This window comes from Acomys russatus, chromosome 4 (genome assembly GCF_903995435.1).
Source record: "Acomys russatus chromosome 4, mAcoRus1.1, whole genome shotgun sequence".
Lineage (NCBI taxonomy): Eukaryota > Metazoa > Chordata > Mammalia > Rodentia > Muridae > Acomys > Acomys russatus.
This window is the reverse complement of record NC_067140.1, coordinates 1,065,932-1,089,269: the sequence shown is the minus strand read 5'-3', so window position 1 is coordinate 1,089,269 and position 23,338 is coordinate 1,065,932. Positions and strand designations below refer to the sequence as shown.

At 47.8% G+C, this 23,338-nt stretch overlaps 1 protein-coding gene across 1 annotated transcript; it reads left to right on the top strand.

The window, feature by feature from the left end:
• Positions 1 to 15: 15 nt before the first annotated feature.
• Pofut1 (protein O-fucosyltransferase 1) lies at positions 16 to 21,706 on the top strand. Its single transcript, XM_051143463.1, has 7 exons — positions 16 to 207; positions 2,573 to 2,694; positions 6,883 to 7,065; positions 8,086 to 8,198; positions 15,914 to 16,106; positions 17,685 to 17,927; positions 21,362 to 21,706. Exons 1-7 carry the CDS (start codon positions 63 to 65, stop codon positions 21,548 to 21,550), a joined length of 1,188 nt encoding a protein of 395 aa, XP_050999420.1. The 5' UTR covers positions 16 to 62; the 3' UTR covers positions 21,551 to 21,706.
• The last annotated feature ends 1,632 nt before the right edge of the window (positions 21,707 to 23,338 follow it).

The window sequence follows — 23,338 nt, the reverse complement described above, 5'->3', positions numbered from 1 at the left end:
CGCCTCTCCTTTTTCCCCTTCCCCGCCTCCCGGCCGCTGTGCTGTGGGCCTCTACAGCCGACATGGGCGCCGCCGCGTGGGCACCGCCACACCTGCTGCTGCGGGCATCTTTCCTGCTTCTGCTACTGTTGCTACCGCTGCGGCTCCCGGGCCAGTCGGCGGGCTCCTGGGACCTAGCTGGTTACCTACTCTACTGTCCCTGCATGGGTAAGGCCTCCGGAGCCTTCTGCTTAAATGGAGAAACTGAGGCTGGGGAGGCGGAGCCACTTCTCCGAGGCGCTCAGAGACGCCTTGTCAGATCCAGGAGAGACTTCCTGAGCCGGCCAGGGCGTGCTCTTCACTGCTTTAGTTGTAGGGGTACAGAGGAGCCACTGGTGTTGAACTTGCCATTCACCGGCTGAGAGAAGTGAAGTGACTCGCTCGAGGTCTAATCCGATTCAGAATAGTAAATGGAGTTTGTAGGGCAAGACTTGCCCGCTCTGTCTCGTGGCAGTTCTTACATTCATTCCGCAAATAATCTGTGGCACTTTTTAAATTTTTAGTTTTATTTTTGCCCCAGGCGCTGCCCTCTGTGCTAGTGTGGATGAGACAGATAAACCCCATACATACCCTTATAGAGCCTTCGTTTATGAAGACAATTGAACCAAGTTGGGTTTTTTTTTTTTTTTTAAGTTCATGCGTAATTCGGTACAAGATGATTTAAAAAAAAAAAAAAAAAAAGCAAAGCAAGTGATAAAATATACCGAGGACTCTTAAGATCCAGGCCGGGTGTGGTGGCGCAGAGGCAGGTGGATCTCCGTGAGTTTGGAACTAGCCTAGTCTATAAAGCAAGTCCAGGACAGTCAGGGCTACGCAGAGAAACCCTGTTACGGAAGAAAAAAAAAAAAAAAAAAGAGTCGAGATGTGACTTGGTTAGGGGGTCACTGACGATCCGTTCCTTTTTACAACCCCTCATTGGCTTGCGTATGTGGCCGCTGCCACATCTTGCAGATTTGGCTCCACTTTGATCTTCTCCACACCGCTTTCCCTTGGCCCTCCAGCCACAGCCTGCTCTCTGTACCTCACAAACACAAAGCTCAAGGAGCCATTGCTTCCCAGAACACACTCCTCTGATGTCTGCCCCTTCTTTCTCATCCTTGACATCTCAACATAAGTGGCACCAACTAGGACTCCATTGACCTCAAGGAAATTACCTTAAGTCTCCCTATCACCAAAGTTTTTCATTTTTTTCCTTGAAATCACCAAAATCTATCATAATGATTTTGTTTGTTTGTTTTTCAAGCCAGAGTTTCTCTGTGTAATAGCTCTGGCTATCCTGGAACTCTCTTTGTAGAACAGGCTGGCCTCGAACTCACAGAGATCCTCCCGCTTCTGCCTCCCGAGTGCTGGCATAATGAATTTGTTTTCATCTTCGGTGTCTCCTCACCAGAATTAGAACTGAGTGTTTTGAGGGCAGAAATCTTTTCCTTCATGATTTTATATTGTAACATCTAGCATAGTGTCTGGCACATTGTGGCCTTGCGACGTTTGTGGAATGGATCTCACATTGATGACAGCCGAGCGTGCTTGCACACAACTGTGATTGCAGCGCTGGAAGCCAGAGGCAGGTGATCTCTGCTTAAGGCCAGCCTGATCTACATAGAGAGTTCCAGAGTAGCCAGGGAGACAAAGTGAAACCCCGCCCCTCAAAAAAAAAAAAAAACAGGCTTGGGGGGGCAGTCTTCAAGACAGGGTCTCTCTGTGTAGCCTTGGCTGTTCTGGACTCACTTTGTAGACCAGGCTGGCCTCGAACTCACAGAAGTTCACCTGCCGCTGCCTCCCGAGTCCTGGGATTAAAGGCGTGCGCTACCACACCTGGCTCAGATAGACATTCATATTTGAAGCATTCACAGGCTGAATAAACAGCCAATGCAAAAAGCCAAAGAACGAAAAGACATTTAAGGGGAAATGACAAATGTAAATAACCCAAGTTCAGTGTTTGTTTTACCCAGCATGTGTGAGACCTTAGGTTAAATTCCCAGCACATAAATAAATGCACACTCTGACCTCACAGCTGTAATCCTAGAACGTAGGAGGCAGAGGCAGGAAGATTGACACGCGTTCAGTGACAACCTGGCCTGTAGAACAAGCTCTAGAACAGCCAGGACTACATAGACCCTGTCTCAAAAAACAAAAACAAAAAGCAACCCAATCTATGCTGGGAGCAAGAGAAATGGATAGGAGTTGATTAAAGTGTCTTAGTGAACAAGGCATCAGGGTCACCCCCTTCATGAGCAAGTAACTGGAGACAGGTCAAATGACACTCCCGGCAAAGACAACAGGTAGAGTAGGGATTATACAGCATGTTAGGGAAGTAGCTTGGAATCTGGAATGGCCGAGGCAGAAGGAACAGGACCTACGGGGCCTTGAATGTCAAACCTGGAAGTCTAGACTTTCTATTATGTGCCAGTGTTAACGAGCTCACTTTGGTGACTTAGCCCTCCGGAGTCTTGGATGCACATCTTTTCTGAGCCCTTCATACACCATGCCATTAGTGCCCCAGGCCACTCTATCTGCAATGTACCATTTCCAGGGCGCTTTGGGAACCAGGCTGATCACTTCTTGGGCTCCCTGGCGTTTGCAAAGCTGCTGAACCGCACCTTGGCTGTACCTCCGTGGATTGAGTATCAGCATCACAAGCCCCCTTTCACCAACGTAAGTACTTGTGCTGACCTGTCTACCCTTTCCCTGTGCTTGCTAACTTGCTTGACTCCAAGGCCTCTGGGTTTTTCTTCCACTCTGGGCTTGTCCTATTCTCTACTTAGAACTGCCTTCCTTGAAATAGCAGTGGCTAGCTTTTTTTACCCAACACCTGCTGGCACTGTCTGAACACTACATGAGGATTAGCTCCTATTTCCCACAACTCATCCTCAAGGAAACCCAGGCTTAGAGAGGCAAGGAAACTTGCCCAAGATTGCACAGCCTGTAGGTCGTAGAATTTGAATTCTACCCCAAAGCTGTCTACTTGCAAAGATTGTGCCTTGAAACTAGAGCTTCCATTTCCAGTCCAGATTCACCTGATAATATATCCTATTGACCAATAATAGGGAAGAGGTGCTGTTATCAATTTTAAAAGAAAAAAACTAAGCTAGTTAATAGTAAGTCAGAAGCTGGCTCCAGTGCTGCCTCATCCCATCAAGGGCCTCCCTGAGCATGATATGTGTCCTCTGATACCTCACGCTGTGTCTTCCAGTGGCCCGTGTTTCCTTTTGTTCATTATGTGCCCGGTGACCTGAATGTAGGAACTTAATATTTAATGAATTGATTTTAAAAGTTTAAGTACTTATCAAAATTGTATTTAGCATGAACAAAACCTTGTATTTCATTCCAATGCCTTTTCTCTGCATAATTTTTGTTTTGTTTTGTTTTTCGGGATGGAGTTTCTCTGTGTAGCCTTGACCTGCCTCTGCTTCCCAAGTGCTGGGATTAAAGTCGTGTGTCACCACGCCCAGCTACTCTGCATGTATTATTTTTTCCTTTGCATGCATACTCTTTTTGGAGAGGCTTCCCCCTCTGTAGTACCAGGGATAATATCCAGGTCTTATAAATCCTAGGGAAATGCTCTGTCACCAATCTGCATCTCTGTCCCTGAAAAGCTTATTGCTAGAAGCTAAAACCCAGACTGCAACTTAACCCAGCCACTTCCTACTTGTGTAGCCTGAGCAAACCACTTAACTTTTCTGTGCCCCAGTTACCTCATCTTTACAATAACCTGTGATGACTGGTGCCTCTCGTGATGAGGGCTGAGTGGGTTACTGACAGTAAGTGTCATGACTGCCTCACATCTTCCTCTTAAGATCAGCTGAGCTCCCCAGTGTACAGAACACAGGAAGTCCTCGGCTTCTGGGATCCTCGGATCTGACTTGTAGGGCTTCACTGATATATTTAGGTGTCGCCGTCTGACTCTGGCTCGCTGTATCCTTTGCCTTCTCAGCCAGGTGTGATGCTGAGGCTCCACTTCTTTGCTTCCTATGGGTTTTTCAGCCTGTCTCAAGTGAGCTTCCCTTTCCTAAAGTGATCGTTCTCGCTGAGGTCACCAGGACCTCAGAATTACCAAATGAAAGTTCATTTTTCAAACTGTGTCTTTTTGGTTTTGTTTTTTTTTTTGAGACAGGGTTTCTCTGTGTAACCTTGGCTGTCTGGACTCGCTTTGTAGACCAGGCTGGCCTTGAACTCACAGCGAGCCGCCTGCCTCTGCCTCCCGACTGCTGGGATTAAAGGTGTGCGCCACCATACCCGGCTTCAAACTGTGTCTTACCTGACCACTGAGTGGCACCTGGTCATATGAGCCTGTCCTCTTCCTGAATGTCCCTTCTCCCTGGCTTCCGGAACACTGCTTATTCCTGCTGCAGGCCTGACCTCAGCAAGGTCCCCACTCTTCCTGTGCTCTGGTTGGGGCTCCTCTATTCACCCACGCTTCTGCTGCTGCTACATGTCCCCCCTCTGCTTGGCGTTAGCTCCGTGACTCACGTGAGTCAGAGGAGCTGATCCTTGTAAAAGGCTGAGTGCCCACTGGCTCAGCACTCAGTGAGCAGCAGCAGCTGCTGCCACCACCATTACCTCACCCTGCGGTGGGTTCCTGTTGACTAGGGTGGCCCTCGCTCTCCTCCTTACACCTCCAGTACACTTCTGGTACAGACTCTTCTTTGACCACATGCTTGTGTTTCTTACTTCTACACGCTCAAGTCTGCTTAGTTGTCACAGACACCTCAGACTCAGAAAGCTGGAACTGAACTCGCTGTCTTTGCCCACAAATCTGTGTCACCATCGGCAGTTCCAGCCTTAGTATGTCTCCATACACCTTACACTGAGCTGGAACTCTAGACTCATCCTGAATGCCCCCCCCCCCCAATACACAGGCAGCTCTCAAAGCCTCAGCTTCACCTTCTTTGGTATCTTGTACCTGTCTGGACTACTTCATCCCTCACTTAGACATATGGGAGGTACATATTAACTGCACACTTAATAAGCTGGGTGTGGAAGGTCATGCCTATAATTATAGGAAGATTGCTTTGAGCGTAAGTCTATCCTGGACACATGGGAGTATCTCCAAAAAATGTTTAAAAATAAATCTAAGTAAGTAAATAATGCATTCATTCAAGGATCCTTACAGTAGCTTCATAGTTCCCTTCCCTCTTCTAATCCTAACTAATTAGTACATTCTCTCTTCTGCTGGTGGATCAATTCTTCACAAAAAGGTGAACCTTGCCGAGTGTGGTGATGAAGGCATCTAAGTCTAGCACTTGGGGGCTGAGGCCAGTTGGAACTACATACAAATACCAGGCTACCTGGAGCTAGAGAGTGAGACCATGTCTCCAAAACTTCCTGTCTAGTTTCAGAAATGCTATTCCCAACTCCCATTCTCCCAAACTTTTATCTTAAGATTATTCAGTAACACAGTAAAGGCACTGAGAAGACCTGCTGCAGTAAAGAAGCCAGCTTTAAACAGAACGTCCTACATCTCTTCAGCTCTACAGCCTTTTTACTGTAGCCTGAACTGTTGGGATGCCCTTGAGAACCCCTGACCTGTGGGGTGGAATTCAAACTTTGTTCTATGGTGTCCTAAGAATATATTTAATTTCTTTTTGTTTGGTTTGTTTTTGGATTAGTTTTTGGGTTTTGTGGGTTTGGTTGGGTGGGTTGTTTTTATTTGGGGGGGGTTGATTGTTTGTTTGTTTGTTTGTTTGTTTGTTTTTCAAGACAGTGTTTCTGTGTGTAGCCCTGGCTGTGCTGGGCCTCAATCTGTAGGCCAGGCTGGCCTTGAACTCACAGAGCCCCGCTTGCCTCTGCCTCCTTGAGTGCTGGGATTACAGGTGTGAGCCACCACACCTGATCCTAGCTGGTTTTTTGAAACAGTCTCATCTAGCCCAGGCTGACCTCAACTTTGCTCTATAGGTGTGAATGACTTTGAATTCTTGATCCTTCTGATCCCTCAACCTGAAGTGCCAGGATTACAGGCATATACCACACCTGACTCAGAATTTTTTTAAACAATCTAAAAAACTGTGATGATGATTATAGCCTTGTCCATGAGCCCACCTGACCCAGAACACTAGATCCTCATGAACACATTCTTCTTCTTGCTTCATCATTTCTATTTTTATTTTCCTTTCTTGTTCTTATTTTATGAGATAGGCATTCTTAAAGCCCAGGCTGACCTCAAACTCCTGCTCTCCAAGTGGTTGGATGCACTACTGTGGACTCATGGCCTTTGTAATGTGGCTCCTCTTTTTCCTGTGCTTCCACTGAGTAACTGAATGTTGCTGTCCACAACTCTTGTAGAAAGTACCAGAGCCTTCTCCAGGATAAATACCTTCCACTGAAGGAGCATGTCATTCTGTGGGTCCAGACCCCAAGTGGGTACTGCTCCAAAGCTGGCACTTCTCCCAGCAGTCATGGACTGAGAGCTCCCTTTCTCCATTTGTTCCATCGGTGTAAGTTTACTTTAAAGTTCTGCCCTTATGAGAGAAAGAAGCCGATACGGCTGCAGTCTACCTTTTCATAACTACCTGTGAGGCTACTTCTTGCTGTGAGATGTTCGCACATCATTGCCTGTCTGTCTTTGTAGATGAACAAGCATTTTCAATTCCACGGATGCTGCATTTGCTCGTGAACTGAGAGATAGTTTTTCTCAGTTTGTCTTTGTCCTGACTTTGGTGTCCGATTGTGACTGCTGTAATGGGGATGAAGCCTAACGCCTCGTGCATGCTAGGCAGGCATTTTACTACTGAGCTTGAGTCAAAACACATTACAGGTCTCCTGTTTCGCATGGTCTGGATCTTGGAGCTTAGTTTTTAGTAATGGGAATGCAATGGCAACCTGTGCCTCCTTTTTCTCCTTTAGCTCCATGTGTCCTATCAGAAGTACTTCAAGCTGGAGCCTCTCCAAGCCTACCACCGGGTGGTCAGCCTGGAGGACTTCATGGAAAAGCTGGCCCCCACCCACTGGCCCCCTGAGAAGCGGGTAGCATACTGCTTTGAGGTGGCAGCCCAGCGAAGTCCTGATAAGAAGACGTGTCCAATGAAGGTAGATCCTGTTCGGTGTCCTCCAGGCCCTTGACGCTGCATGGTTGCAATATGTGGAGACAGACGGGGGTTTGGTCTGTTGCTGACACTTGTTAGCAGTGTCACCTTTGCACACTGCTTTTCTGCTGTAACATGCCCACATAGCACTCCCACGTGCCAGACACTATGCCGGCAGCTGGGAGCATATTCACCCTTTTACTCCTCAGCCTGCTCCATGAAGAAGGTGCTGTGATGTCTTTGTGGTGCAGAGAAGACACGGCCAGCATCGTGTAACTTGGCTTGCTGTCCGCTCTCTCAGCCTGGTTGTTCTTCCACTTCTCAGCAGGTAGATGAGGAGCTGCTGTGGAGAAGTAGTAGAACTGAGTGTTTTCTGGTGCTTTAGGAATATAAGACTCCCCAGTTATCTTTTGGGACAAGTGGTTAAAAGAAAAAAAGCTGTAAAATTTGAAGAAGGGTCTAGTTTGTATCCCCCGTACTGCCCTTGCCAGCTGTCTGACCTTGTGTACATGTCTTACCTTCTGTGAGTCTAATTTCAACTTGTAGAGTGCTGTATCAGCCTCTTAAAGCTCTAGTTCAGTGGTTCTCAACCTGTGGGTTGACTCCTTTTAGGGGTCAAATGACCTTTTCACAGGGGTTACCTAAGACTATCAGAAAACACAAATATTTACATTATAATTCATAACTGTAGCAAAATTATTGTTACGAAGTAGCAACAAAATAATTTTATGGTTGGGGGTTAGCACCACTTGAGGAACCATAGTAAAGGGTCCTGGCGTTAGGAAGCTTGAGAGCCCCTGCTCTGATTCATAGTTCCAGGATAGATTCCTTCAGACACTGCTGGAAGCCAAAAGAGAAGCTCAGACCTTCTCCTCAGCCCCCGGCCAAGCCACTGTCCTATGAGAATGCTTTACCAGGCGCCTTGCCATCCATCTCCCAGGCCCTCGCTCTGCGGCTCTTTGGCCTCCTCTCCAGGTAGCTTTCCCTCCTGTTAAATAAGCTTCCTACTACACTCTTTCTACAGGAAGGAAATCCCTTCGGGCCATTCTGGGACCAGTTCCACGTGAGTTTCAATAGGTCGGAGCTGTTCACAGGCATTTCCTTCGGTGCCTCCTACAAAGAACAATGGATCCAGAGGTACTTGGTGGCGGGGATAGCAGTACTGGGTTTAGGGAGGCCTGAGGCTCAGGGGCATTCAGCTCCCTCCTGGCCCTTTCTCCCTCTACCCCACCCTCTTGCTAGAGACCAAAGGTGCAAGCAATGTGTTCTGTCTGTTGAACTTGGGATCCTATGTGATCTGTTTCCATCTCATCGCCTGACACAGCGGGATGTTGACCTGCCCCAAGGTTGAGCAAGAGTTTCTTGGCTGATAAGGGATGTCATAAAAAGAACATTGTTCAGTCACATGCGTGTCGGTTTCCTCCTCCAGGCGTGAGAATCACTCCCCTGTTGTCTTCCTCTTAACAAGGTGAAGATGGAGGCAGTGCTTGGAGAACAGCTCAGGTGTAGACTGTGGAGTGATGTCACCCTCATAATTACTAGCTAGGCTTTATTAATTGTGTGCCATAAGCCCTATTTGAAAAATAGGTTAGCAGGACACAGGCACAAGCTGTGAGTATTTATGGACCGTCTGCCATGTGTAAGACAAAGTATTCAAACGCCAAACGCGTATGTAAAAATGAGGACAGCAGGCCCTGGTCTTTGGAGAACCACAGTCTAGTCAGATTGATAAACTTTCATGGGGGGTGGGGGATCTGCCGTTGGTGCTCTGGCCTGGCCTTGGACATCACAGTGAGGTCTGCTACAGATCTGGCCTACCGTGTATGAGGCCCTAAGTCTGTCCATAGAACCACTTCATCACCACAAAAGAAGTCAAATTAAAAGCCAAGCACGCTGGTGCATTCCATTAACTCCAGTACTCGAGAGGCAGAGGCAGGCAGATCTCCGTAGCCAAGGCTATACAGAGAAACCCTGTTTTGCTGGTGGGAGGGGGGAGTCAAGAAGGAGGAGAAATAATTAGATTAGGTTGGGGGTGAGAGGAGCATGTAAATTGAGGGTGGTCATGGCTCTTAACACTTAGTAGGCCAGCGGTAGACTGCAGTAGAATCAGGAGTGAACACCAGCGTTAGTTCAGACCCAGCCTTGCCTGGGAGACTGAGAAATCGTTACAGGTTTCTGGTTCCAGTGTCCACCTTGGTTTAATGGGAAAAACACTAAAGTATTTGTTTCCTATCATAGAAAGTACATGGTGCGTAGTAAGCAGCCAGTTAGGTGTCATTCACATGGTTTGTTTTAACATTGTCTATAAGAAATTTCATAAAATGGCTATTATTATCGGTTCCATCTTGAGACTGTTGGGCCCCTTAGTCTCAGGAGCAGATACATATTGGTAAACCTTCTACCACTGAACCCCGCGCCCCTTCAGTCCTCAGTTTTACAAAAGGAAGCTGAGCTCTGAAGTTAAATGACCTACCCACAGTGGCAGGGCTGTTGCACGGCTGGCTCAGCCCTGCATGTGCATCTTTAAAATAGTAAGAGCTGACACATATTCCGTGCCTGCTGTATATCACACTGCTCCTAAGTCTTGGTAGGTTTAAACTCAGGATTAATGTGTCTTTGGGATGCTATTGTCATCTTCGATGTACACATAAAACAGAGGAAGCAGGGTCATGAAGGTCATGAAGCTTGAAGTAGCAGAGATCTAGAAATCTGACTCCTAAAAACCCATTCATTCCTTTTTAAAGACAGGGTTTTGCTCTGTACCACATGCTTACCTCACACTCTGTGTAGCCAACAATGTCCTGGAACTTCTGGTCCTCCCATTAATCCCTCCCCACGGCTGGGATTACTAGGAAAGTAGAGCTACCACACACGGCTAAGGATGTTGTATTAAGTTGCCATGCTTTTAGCCTGAACATTCTGCTCTGGGGCTTTTCTTTCCAGCTGGTACAGGAGCTGCTGGCTACTCAGCTGAGAGTCTAATGTCCTTTGTTGCTGACCCCAGACAGTACTTTCCCATTTGATCACCTCCTGGGTTCTCCTCCATTTCTGAGTGACAGTTGCATCACTAGAGTAGCATTGCGTCACTAGAAGGAAGAGAGAAGATAAAGATTTATCCCTAATAGCTCTCCTCAGCCTTTTGGCTAAGGGGTATAAATACAAGTATACGATTTGTCTCCACTGAGAATGTGTCAGGACAAAAACACATCACCAACACTAAAGGCAGCACTGAAAGTAAGTCACAGAGAGCTGTGTGAAGTACCAGATCTTAGTGGATAGAGATGGAGCACATCAGCAGGGGAAGTCACTTAAACATAGTCATTGTTCAACCATCTCATTTGAGTTTGCCAAGTTGTAAAAACTATGTGTGAAGGGCTGGAGAGATGGCTCAGTGGTTAAGAGCACTGGCTGCTTGTCCAGAGGTCCTGAGTTCAAGTCCCAGCACCCACATGGTGGCTCACAACCACCTATAATGGGATCTGATGCCCTCTTCTGTCTGATGCTCTTCTTCTGTCATGCAGACATACATGCAAATAAAAAAAGAAAATGTGAGAACTTAAAATTTGTGCCCTGGTGTAAGCGATTCCACTTTCACTATGAACTCGCTCATTCTAGGAACCTCTGGCATTGGATGAGCAGTCATGTAAGTATTGCCTGTTAAGTGTTTGGTCAAATAGCATATTGTCTTCAAGGTTTGTCAGTGTTGAAGCCTGCGTCCGAATCTCACTCCCTTGAGGCCAGATGGCACAGTTTGATTAGCCACCTATCTGTTTCGTCTCCCAGCTCTGCTGGTTCTCAATCTACAAATCCTGTGGTAGAGCTTCAATTCCACACATAAAGTTGCATGTTTATTTACTCTCTCGAATATGTGAACCATCGTGTTGGACTTTTCATGCATAAAGAGCATGTGTGTGGCTAGATGTGGGTGTGGTGGTACACCTTTAACCCCAGCACTTGGGAGACAGAAGCAAATGGATCTCTGAGTTCAAAGCCAGCCTGGTCTACAAAGTGAGTTTGGTGACAGCCAAGGCTACACAGAGAAACCCTGTCTCAAAAACAAAAACAAAATTTAACTTTACGTTTGCTGATTGGACTATGTTGATTGTGGAGCTCAAGGGTCTGATAACATTCTTTGAAGTTTTCTGTCTTGTATGAAAAATCCTCTGTGGCCAGTGAGGCTGTCTTATCCTCCAGTCACACTGCAGAGCGGCAACACAGCTGCCACTCATTCTTCACACCGACTCAGACACATTCAGCAGGTGCCTTCAAGTCTGCAGATGGGTTACCATTCCCAGGCTCAGCTCCTTGACCTCTGCATGCTGGTGGATGCTCAGCAGCCATCATCTTTGCTGCCAGAACTAGAAGACACTCAGGACAGTGGCCTTACCAGTCTCTTTGCCATGATTTCCCCAGACATTGGGCAGAGGCCTATGCCATGGAAACATCAAGAAACTGTCCCTCCACAGGCTGACTCTGAACTCTTAAGTTTCTGTTTATATGTATATACATGACAATAATGTACTGTGTTACGTGTAAAGCAATTGCTTTATTTGCTTATTAGCTCATTTAATCCCACAAGAGCTTTGTGAGGGAAGTGTGCCTACTATTATCTTACTGATAAAGAAACAAAGAAGCTGAATAAAATGCCAAGTCACAGGCTGGGGACTGGTGGGGCAGGGTTTGCATTCAGGCAGTCTGCTTCGTTGTTTTTGCTTTTTAACTTTAAAGATGTATGTGTGTGTGCACGTGTGTGGTGTGTGAGTGTATGTATGTGTTTGCGTGTGCCCGCGGAAGACAGAAGCTGCCTGATCTCCTGAAACTAGAATTAGATAGGGAGTTGTAAAGTCTCTGATGTCTCTGGGAACTGAACCTGGGTCCCTTGCAAGAGCAGCAAGTGCACACCCTCCCCTCCTATTTTGAGACAGCCTCACTATGTAGCTTGGGCTGTCCTGGAGCTCATTACATGGACCAGGCTGGTTTTGAACTCACAGAGATGTACCTGCCTCTGCCTCATGAGTGCCCAGAGCTACCATGCCCGGCTCAGCCAGAGCTCTTAACCAGCCCTACCAGCTCTGATCTTGATTCCTAAATCTTACTCTTACTTTCCTGCCCAGCAGAGGAGCCTCTCCTCATAGGGGAATATGAAGCTTTCTTCTCTGAGCTGCAGCCGCTAGCACAGGCAGCAGGTGCCGGATATATTTTTAGAAGTGAATGTGAGGGATGGGGGCCTTAGAAAATACCAGAGCATGCTGACGGCAGTGGGCAGAGAGGGAAGAAACTAACAGTACCTAAACACCCAACTACAGGCCAAGCCTGAGGCTAAGCTCATTTTAGGTCACCTCAGGGGCCTCTGAAAGGAAGAGAAATTTTCTGATCTGATGGGTGGTGAATCACTAGGATAAATTGGGGCTTATGCCCTTCCTGTTCTCTTGGGAAGAGCCTGGAACTGACCCCTAGTGAATTCCAGTTTTGGAATGTTTATCCCTGTGCCTTGGACCTGGGCCAGCACAAAGCTGTCCCAGTAGGACTACATCAGCTGTGACTCAACATGGAACAAACAAGAGGTCAAGACTCAGCTGCTCATTCCCCTCAGTGACGTCTGAAAATGGATTAGAAAGAGAGCTAGAGGAAGGTCTTGGTTGCAAAGAAAAGCTGACCAGCTCTACCAGCCAATCTGACATTCAGTCTTGGCGCGGCCACTATTTCAGAGGAAGGCTGGCTTTCCTGCTGCTGGGCCTGGAGAACCTCAGGGGTACACACTGTCACACTTCGGCTGCTGAGGTCCTCCAGCTCAGCGCACATTTATGGGACCAGTAGATGATACCAGGCTGAGTACAGAAGACACAGAGATACAAACAAGGAGAGTCCTGCTCTCAAAAGTCTCAGCCCTGAAGGAGACTTTCTTTCCTGCTGTTTGCATGGGAGCTCTGGGTTGGCCTTCAGATCTTCACAGGCTCAGCCCTGTAGGCCCTACCAATCACATATGACCTCTGTCTCCTCAGAGAGAATGACCAGCATTGTATTATGGTTTGGATATGACTACCTTTCAAAGGCTCGCGTGTCAAAGTCTTGGCCCCAATGCAGCACTGCCCAGAGCTGACTGGAGTGGTGGACTCTTGGTTGAATGGACTGTTGAGAAAGCAGGACACTGGTAATACCCTTGAGGGTATTGTCTTGTCCCTGGACCCTCCCTGCCTCCTGTCCACCATGGCAGGTGATTAATTCCAATTGCTCCCTCCCACAACGTTGTGCCTCATTACAAGCCTAGAAGTAACAGAACAAGTGACAATGGACTGGAGCCCTGGCAACCGTGAGCCAGGACAAACCTTTTCTCCTCTGCGTTTGTGTTTTCAGGTATTTTGTCGCAGTGATAGAAAGCACACCATATACTCAGACGGCTGCTTTTTTAAAAAGCATTTTTTTTTTTTTTTTTTTGAGTTTTAATTTTCGAGACAGGGTTTCTCTATGTTATCTTGGCTGTTCTGGACTCACTTTGTAGACCAGGCTGGCCTCGAACTCACAGCAATCTGCCTGCCTCTGCCTCCAAATGCTGGGATTAAAGGCATGCGCCACCACACGGGCCCCCAGACACATGTTCTTTATGCATGAGAATTCCAACACGATGGTTCATGTACTCCTGAGAGTAAATAAACATGCAACTTTATGTGTGGAATTGAAGCTCTACCACAGGATTTGTAGATTGAGAACCAGCAGAGCTGGGAGACGAAACAGATAGGTGGCTAATCAAACTGTGCCACCTGGCCTCAAGGGAGTGAGATTCGGCGCATGCTTCAACACTGACAAACACCACCACGCATGGCATAAAGTTAATTTTTTTAAAAAGGTGAACTAGGTTATATGCAGCATGATTATGATGCCCAGAATTTTGTAAAATCTGTGTGCCAAGCACTGCTCTAGGGTTTGTTTGTTTGTTTGCTTAATATTAATCCACTTAATCAGAAAAAAAAATCCACTTAATCTCAGTATTCCTATAAATGATGTATTAACTGCCCTGACTGTGCTGATGACTGCATAAAAAGCATCATGCTGGGTACCTTATATACCTTAAATATGTAGCTGTGTTTCCTCATAGCCTTATGAGGTAAGATTGTTCTCAGCTCTGTTATACAAACAAGGAAACTAAGGCGTAGGTGGATGGATGGATGATGGATGGACTCATAGATGAAAACATGGTATCTTATTTTATGTTTTTTTATTTACTGTGGGGTATGTGTGTGTGTGTCAGAGGACAACTAACCAGAGTTGTTGTTGTTGTTGTTGTTTTCCTTGTAATCATGTGAATTCCAGGGAACCAGCTGAGGTCCTCAGGTTTTGTGGCACTCTGAGCCATCTCACCAACCCTGGAGTGAAAAACAATATTAGCATCTACTGATATAGGCCATGTAAATTATTTTCCATATTTGTTTTAGGGTTTACAATATTCCTTTTGTTGTTGTTGTTTTTGTTTTTCAACACAGGGTTTCTCTGTGTAACAGCTCTGGTTGTCCTGGACTCTCTTTGTAGACCAGGCTAGTTTCAAACTCAGATCCATTCCAGCACTCCGAAGGCAGAGACAGGCAGATCACTGTGAGTTCGAGGCCAGCCTGGTCTACAAACTGAGTCCAGGACAGCCAAGATAACATAGAGAAACCCTGTCTCAATAAACAAACAAACAAACAAACAAACAAATCCTCAGAGATCCACCTGCCTCCAGAGTGCTGGGATTAAGCCGGGCGTGGTGGTGCACGCCTTTAATCCCAGCACTCGGGAGGCAGTGGCAGGCGGATCGCTGTGAGTTCAAGGCCAACCTGGTCTACAAAGTGAGTCCAGGACAGCCAAGGCTACACAGAGAAACCCTGTCTCAAAAACCAAACCAAAAAAAAACCAGAGAGCTGGGATTAAAGGCGTGTGCCACCATGCCCGGCTTTTTTCTTTTACATTTTTAATTTTACTTACATGTATCATTTGTTTGGAAGGGCAGCCCACAGAGGACAACTTACTGGAGTCATGTGGGTCCTGGGAATTGCTCACAAGTGCCATCTCTGGGTCACAGGATAATTGCATGTCTGATTTCATGAGAAACTAACTGCAAACATCTCCGGAGTGGCTTTGCCTCATTTGTAATATCTAGAAGGGGTTTCAGTGAATAGTGCAGAAATTTGGATGCAGAACTCTGGAATCAAAACATGCATTCTGAGTTCATGGGTAACAAAATGCTTTACCTAGTGAGCTGGAGTACGGGTTGAGGCAAAAAGGAAACATGGGCTTACTGCTCTTTGGGAGAGGCTGGAGGGGTTGTGCTGGGGTGATCTGCAGCCCTGTGGTATACCACATGAGGGTAAGGACTACGCTGATCTTGTTCTTGCTGGGTCCGGACATAGTGTTTGCTCAGTGTTGAGTGACTGGACTAATCCCATATGCGCAGTCCCTATGAGTGGGACCAGCATTGTCTCTGTAAGCAGCTTCATGTCTCAGTCCCGCCGTGTGGGTAAAAGGGCAAGGCTGGCTCCAGACACCCCACCCTGGAATGAATTACTACACCATAGATTGGAAGCCAGTATGATATATAACATGTTGGAATGCTCTACTGTAAATTTTTAATTGTTAAACAAGCAAAGAAGGTTGTAAATTCCGTGCGACGGGAACAGTATTGCATATTGTGCCTGCTGTCTCCACCAAGGTTTCTTATCAGCCCGTTGAGATTTCACAACCTTTGAGTTTCTTGCATGTTAAAGGGGCCTCCCCACAGGGTCTCTGGGGCATGGTGCAATGCCATCCTTTTTCCCGTGGGGGAGGCAGCAGGGCTCTGTGTGTATCCTATCTGACTTCCTCTATTTCCATCTTATCCCTAGATTTCCTCCAAAGGAACATCCAGTGCTTGCACTGCCAGGGGCCCCAGCCCAGTTCCCTGTCCTGGAGGAGCACAGGGAACTCCAGAAGTACATGGTGTGGTCAGATGAGATGGTGAGCACAGGAGAGGCTCAGATCAGCACCCACCTCATCCGGCCCTATGTGGGCATTCATCTGCGCATTGGCTCCGACTGGGTAACTTCCTCTTCCTCTCTGGCTGACATTTGCCTAAACAGAGCCCAGGTCTGTAGTGATTGGTGGGAAGTGTCAGCCTTGAGCAGAGACAGCTATCTCCAGCAAGTCTGGACCATATCTCCTGATCTCACAACTGCAGCACACACCAGAAGTGTGTATCTACAGCACCTGCTGGAAAGCTAGCGTTTACCAGCTGCCGTTTGTACCTTGTGTTTGCTGATGGGCTAACTTAGGCATTAAGTCAGATCTCAAGCTAGCTTTAGCCTAGGACGCCTCTGCCCCAGTTCAGTGGTTAGCCAGTAGATTGCTGTTGAAAATAAACTGGAGCCTGGTGGCGCACATCTTTAATCCCAGGACTCAGGGAGGCAGATGCAGGTGAATCTCTGTGAGTTTGAGGGCAGCCTGGTCTACGGAATTTGAAACCCTGTTCGAGAAGGGGCTGGGGGGCCAGGGGTGGAGAAGAAAGTGAACTCTGACAACCAAGCAGGGCTCCTCAGAAGTGACAGTGCTTTCATCATCCCAGAAAATGGAGTCTGTGGAAATGTGTAAAAACCTCATCAGATTATCATTCATGCAAAACATCAGAGCTAACATGGACAATCTCTTTGACTTGCCTAGAGAGATACATAAGTGTGGTTCAAGATGCACATAATTAAAGAGTGAAAGATGTTTGGTTGGTTTGTTTTTCAAGACTGGGTTTCTTGTGTGTAGCCTTGGCTGTCCTGGACTCACTTTGTAGACCAGGCTGGCCTCGAACTCACAGCAATCCACCTGCCTCTGCCTCCCGAGTGCTGGGATTAAAGGCATGTGCCACCGTGACCCAGCATGAGATGCTTTTTTAAAAATAAATAAATAAATAAATAAATCTAACCTAAAGCAATACCAAACTCAGATAAAAATCTCTTCATTGATAAACATAGATGGGCAGAACCAAAATGAAACAAGTAAAGCCTTTCCCAGGAATTAAATCCACTGTATTAATATCTTAAGAAGAAAAACATGCAGTCATCTCATTAGAAGGTAAGAAAGAGCTTGATAAAAGTCAGGTGCATGAGAAAAACTCACAACTGGCCAGAAATAGCCTGGACCCACCTTAGCCAGATAAAGCCTATCTCTCTGGAACCCATAGCAAACATGTGCCTCAGGGGAGTGATCACAAGTCCCACTTCATCAGGAATCAGATAAGCCTCCCTTATCAGCAGTGCTGAGCTCCACTCAAGTCCCAGCTAACAATGAGCAGAAAACAGCTTTGCAGCCCCACTCAGAAATAACCAGTATTGCTGGTTTGGTATGGCCTTGCCCTCAGGGTCCTGTGTAGCCCAGGTTGGCCTCAAACTCACTGTGTAGCCAAGGCCTGCCTTAAAACCTTTTGATCCTGCCTCCTCCACCTCCCAAGTGCTGAGATTACAGGTCAGCCTCGCCATTCCTGGGCTTTCCCTTAATTCCGTTAATACCTATATATCAGGAGCGTGGCTTAGCACGCGCTGGAGTGCTAGGCTCTTCTGTCGCCCCTTTCTGTTGTTACCCGTTCCAAGACAGATGTTTCTCTAATTCTGCACCCTCCACCCATCTCTGTAGAAGAATGCCTGTGCCATGCTGAAGGACGGGACTGCAGGGTCATACTTCATGGCTTCCCCTCAGTGTGTGGGCTACAGCCGCAGCACAGCGACCCCCCTCACCATGACCATGTGCCTCCCCGACCTAAAGGAAATCCAGAGGGCTGTGAAGCTTTGGGTGAGGACGCTGAATGCCAAGTCGGTCTACATCGCTACAGACTCTGAGAACTATGTGCCAGAGATCCAGCAGCTCTTCAGAGAGAAGGTATGCCTGGCCCAGAGGGGGCAGCTGCGGGGATAGAAAGAAGGGTCTGCTAGTCTCACAGCCTCAGCACCTGTGCCTTCACACACACCAGCCCTTTGCCTCTCAGGCCCAACATCTCTGGGAGTTCTCTCTAGATTCATTCCCACTCCTGGAGTTCGAGAATCCCTACTGGAGCATCCCATGGCCCGCCCTTTCCTTGAGGCACTTTCTAGACCACCTAGCACTAGTGTAGACCTACTCTTCGGTTCTCTGAGGTTTATCTGGGTGCTTTGACTTCTGGAGGCTGTCGCCTGTCTTTCATCAGTGTCTAGGACAGTGTCTGACAGACAGTACAGATGTTTTGTTGGATAAGGACACAGTGGACTCTGAGATGGGATCCACAATAGCTGAGACGTTAAGAGCATTTACTCTGTTGGTTCGGTTTGGTTTGGTTTTTGAGACAGGGTCAGGTCTTAGGTAGCCTAGACTGGCTCAAAAATGGAATATACAGCTGAGACTGACCTTGCGCTCCTGGCCATCTTGCCATATCCGAGTGCAGGGTGGCAGGCCTGCACCATCACAGCTGACTTGAGAAATACTCTGGAGACTTGAGTTCTCCTCATTGTGCAGCCTTGCAAATGATACCTGACCCCTCTGTGCTTCTGTTTTCCTCATCAATAGAGTGGGACCAAATAGCACCTGTCTCCAACAGCATTTAGAGAGACCTGTCTTCATAAAGAAACTGACATGGGGGCTGGAGAGATGGCTTACTGGTTAAGAGGACTGACTGCACTTCCAGAGGACCTGGGTTCAATTCCCAGCACCTACATGGCAGCTCACAACTGTCTGTAACTCCAAGATCTGACACCCACAGACATAGATCCATGTAGTATAATTAATTTTGAAAGAGAGAGAACTCTTTAAAAAAAAAAAAAAAAGGGAAAAGAAACTGACGTTTCCCACTATAAAATAATACTTAATAAGCTAGCTGTTGGTGGTGCCAGAAATGGACGAAGGGGAGATCTTTTGTGCGTAGTGACTGCTCCAGGAGTGCTGCCCAGCAGCAGGATGTCCCTGGTGGATGGTTACAGGACCAAGGAGTAGCAGGTGAAGAGTGAGTACGCCTCCGTGTGGTGGCTGAGTGGCTGGTGAACATTCAGGAGACCAGAGTGACTGAGGACTTCAGGTACTGGCAGGCCTAAGAGGAAGACAGTAGAAACATTTAAAAAAAAAAAAAACGGACGTGGTGGTGCACACCTTTAATCCCAGGATTGAGGAGGCAGAGGCAGGAGGATGTCTGTGAATTCAAGGCCAACCTGGCCTATAAAGAGAGTCCAGGACAGCCTGGACTACAAGAGAAACCTGTCTTGAAAAACAAAAACAAAAACAAAAACAAAAAAAAAAAGAAAGAAAAGAAAAGAAAAAAAGTGTGACCAAGAATAATTTAGAAGCTGTAAAGGACTTATGTGAAAATGTTTCCCAGTGACCAAGAACTCTGACATTTGGAAATAGATAAGAGGTGATTATTTGTTTTATTAATACGAATATTTAAAATCAGTGGGGGGAAAGGCAGACATTGAGAGCTTTATGTCATGAGGCACCTTTCTGTCCTTCCACTTGCTCTACTCCCTGGAAAGAAAAAAGAGATGCCCCAGCCATTGAGGAAGTGCAGTGCCTTCTGGTCTGCCCTGCCCATTTCCTAGATAGAAAACCAGCTGAGAGACCTCAAGGCCCTCTCACTTTACACCTGCATGCTGTAGATGAGGAAGTCAGTCCAGGAGGGACAGAATTAACTAAGAGGTCCCAGAGCCCATTGTGGCTGGAATGACAGTGGTAAGTTCTGGGTGCGGGTGGGACTGTCTGGGGGGCTTTTGGCCAAGATTAAAATGACAGTGTCTTTAACAATGCAGGCAGCAAGGCTTGTGACGTCAGACAGCTTGGCAGAACAGCAGTTGTACGGATAGCTCTGCCCACCCCGCACCAGCATGGAGCTGAAGCGCGTGGAGAGTCCCAGGGGTTTTCATGAGCTTTAGGGCTGATGGACTTGTTAGTTAGGAGGCCTGGAGCCTCTTGATGTTGCCTACTTCCTGTTCCTGCGCTGGTGTGCTGGCCCCACCCCCACCCCGCCCCCACTCCTCAGGCCCATTTCCCTGAGGCTCACATCTTACTCTCCTACCCATATTTAATGTGTGATGTGTGTAGTGTGTGTTATGTCCACACACACGCGAAAATTTTGTGTGTGGTATTCAGAGGACAACTTCAGGTACCATTTGCCTTTTGTTTTTAATGAGACCTCTTACTAGCCTGAGGCTCAGGGAGTAGACCAAGCTGTTCTGTTTGTGTTCAACACGTGTTCGTTGAGACTGAGCAGAGCAGAGGGGTTCATAGTGCTGTGACAAGCACTGTGGCCAAAATTAAGTTGGGGATTGGCTGTTTGGTTCATATTTCCACATCACTGTTCATCACTGAAGGATGTCATGGCAAGAACTCAAAACAAGGTGGAAACCTGGAGGCAGGAGCTGATACAGAGGCCATGGAGGGGTGCTACTTACTGGCTTGCTCCCCATGGCTTGCTCAGCCTGCGTTTGTTTGTTTGTTTGTTTGTTTGTTTGTTTGTTTTGAGATCAATCCATCTGCCTCTGCCTGAGTGCTGGGACTAAAGGCGTGTGCCACCATGCCTGCCTGCAGCCTGCTTTCCTTTTTCTTTTGTTTTGTTTTGTTTTGTTTCTCTGTGTAGTCTTGGCTGTCCTGGAACTCTTTCTCTGTAGACCAGGCTGGCATCAAGCTCCCAGCTATCCGCCTGCCTCTGCCTCCCAAATGCTGGGATTAAAGTGGCGCTCAGAAGTTTCTTGTGTCAGTTCTATAGTAAGCAGACCAGGAGAGGCCATGATAGACAGGCAAGAGGCCATTGAGGTCAGTCAGTCAGGCCCAGCGAGAAGTAGGCCCTGACAGGAAGTGACAGAGGTCTCAAGGGTTAGTAGATTGGAGAGGACATGGTGTCTGGGAGGGCTTCTGGAAAGAGGAAGGTCTCCAGGCAGCAAGATGAGAATGCTCCTTGCTCCCAATTCCAGCTTAAGGGAAGCCTAGCAGGCAGTGCATGAGCTAGCTTGAGGGGCTTCTTGGGAAGACTGATGCTGGAGGTGGAATCCAGAGCCCTGTGCCTGCTGACGTCACCCTGTATACATGCGTACACCTCCAACCCTGGGCAGCCTGAGTTGTGAGGCGCTGTAGGGTAGGCAGAGGAAGGACACCAGCAGGAATAGTGCTGAGGGAGCTGGGCTGGAGACACGGCTCAGGTGGGCACACTTCAAAGAGACTGACTTACATCTTTATCCTCTCCGATCTTTGTCTGGAACTTCTGTCAGAAGAGGAATGTTGAGAATGTGGCCTGTTGGCCTTGGCTCAGCTGACCTTGGCCTGAGGCACCTGCTAATGCTCTGATCTTCCTCCTACAGGTGAAGGTGGTGAGCCTGAAGCCTGAAGTGGCCCAGATTGACCTGTACATCCTTGGCCAGGCTGACCACTTCATTGGAAACTGTGTCTCCTCGTTCACTGCCTTCGTGAAGCGCGAGCGGGACCTCCATGGAAGGCAGTCATCTTTTTTTGGCATGGATAGACCCTCTCAGCTTCGGGATGAATTTTGATCCTATCTGGAGCCCCCCAGCCAGGCTTGGCAGCTAAGGCTGCTCCTAGGACTGCAAGCTCCTTTTCTTCCCTGCCAGGGTGGAGAACAGTACCGACTTCTAGGACTTCCTCAAGAGAAGGCATTCCGTCCCAGGTGTGGCGCCTGTGCTCCACAGCCAGAGCTGCTCTCAGCCACATGTGCTTCCAGGCACATGCACATACAAGGCAGCCCACCTCTGGCCTGGGCCTGCCCTGCCCTGCTGAACTCTCTCTCAAGCGTTTACTTTGTAAAGAGGAAGGCTGCTTTGTAAAGACAGGGTTTTTCTGTGTAGCCTTGGCCTTCCTGGACTCTCTCTGTAGACTAGGCTGGCCTCGAACTCACAGAGATCCACCTGCCTCTATAGGAAAACCTGTAGGAAGGTTTTTAAAGAAAGGATTTTCCGGTTGAGGAAGGAGTGAGTCTAAGATAATCTCTTATAGCCCAGGCTAGCCTTGAACTCCTGCCTCTACCTCCTAAATGCTGAGATTACAGGTGTCTACTAGGATACCCAGCTGATCTCTGTAGTTTTGATGCAAAGCCACGAGTACCTGAAAACTCCGCCTTCTCTTTAAAAATCAGTGGATTCTATTAGCACAGATACCTAAAGTGACCTTATAAATACAGATGAAGCCAAGGAGCAGGTGGGCCTATTGGCCACTTCTCCAGGGATCCCCCAAAGGGCCCTCAACTCATTGCACCTGCCAGGCCCAACCATCCCTGGGCTCCTCTGTTGTGAACACTGCAGGCAGGCATTAGCAGTCATGTTGTGCAGTGGTCCAAGGACAGGTAAGTGCTTGCACAGCAGATGATGGTGTTAGGGCCTCAGCACTACCACTGGGCTAGTAAGGCTGGCAGGGTGCTCTCAAGGCTGATGCTATCTCTAAGATCCTTTCAGCCTCTGCTCTGTCGTCTCTGCCCTCACATCAGCTCTTCCCCAAGGACTGCTCAACCCATCTGACAGATCCATGCATAGAGGCTTTCCAGGCAGTGCACTGCCTTCTGATGCTGCAGCTCTCATTCCTGAGAGGTGAGTTCTAGGTGGTCCATTGGGTGATTCTAGACCCTCCCCTTGTCCCCTCCCTTGCACAGGGACTTTTAGAGGCTGGAGCCCCATGGGTGGCCATCCTGACTGGCAGTGTTCCTGAAGAGCCGGTGCTGGGGCCCCTGCCTGTGGCACACACTACTCTGCCCCAGTTTCTCCCATTTGTGTTGAGTCTGGCAGGTTATAAGCTTCAAGTCAGCTAGTATGCAGTGTAAATGTGAAAGAGACCAAGGCCCCTATGTGGCCACTGTGGTGTTTAAGTGCTGCCTGTGGGCATCCTTTTCTTTAGTTTGCCCCTGGGATTATCCTTCTCTGTGTGACGAAACAAAAAATAAAGAACATTCAGAGAATTATTCTCCCAGGGCTGCACAGCTGTGGGTGATAAATCAGACCTGACCTTCTAGAAGTCAGTTCTTTCAGTCCCTGGGCTCTGTGTGTTACTTCCTAGGACATATTGTGCACTGAGGACACTAGCAAAATGGTGGGCCACCTGCCTGCCGCTGCACACCTGCTGTTGGCTTTGCTGCCAGCTGTGGGAGGAGACTCAAGAAACAGGAAGCCAGCCAGGTATGGTAGCACATGCCTTTAATCCCAGCACTCTGGAGGCAGAGGCAGGCGGATAGCTGTGAGTTCGAGCCCAGCCTGGTCTACAAAGCGAGTCCAGGACAGCCAAGGCTACATAGAGAAACCCTGTCTCGAAAAACCAAAAAAAAAAGAAAGAAAGAA

Bases quoted from the DNA above. Each gene is read 5' to 3' on its own strand.
- Pofut1 (XM_051143463.1), top strand. From the start codon at position 63: ATGGGCGCCGCCGCGTGGGCACCGCCACACCTGCTGCTGCGGGCATCT. The intron at 7,066-8,085 runs GTAGATCCTGTT...CTCTTTCTACAG, and splicing joins AGAAGACGTGTCCAATGAAG to GAAGGAAATCCCTTCGGGCC. The intron at 17,928-21,361 runs GTATGCCTGGCC...TTCCTCCTACAG, and splicing joins AGCAGCTCTTCAGAGAGAAG to GTGAAGGTGGTGAGCCTGAA.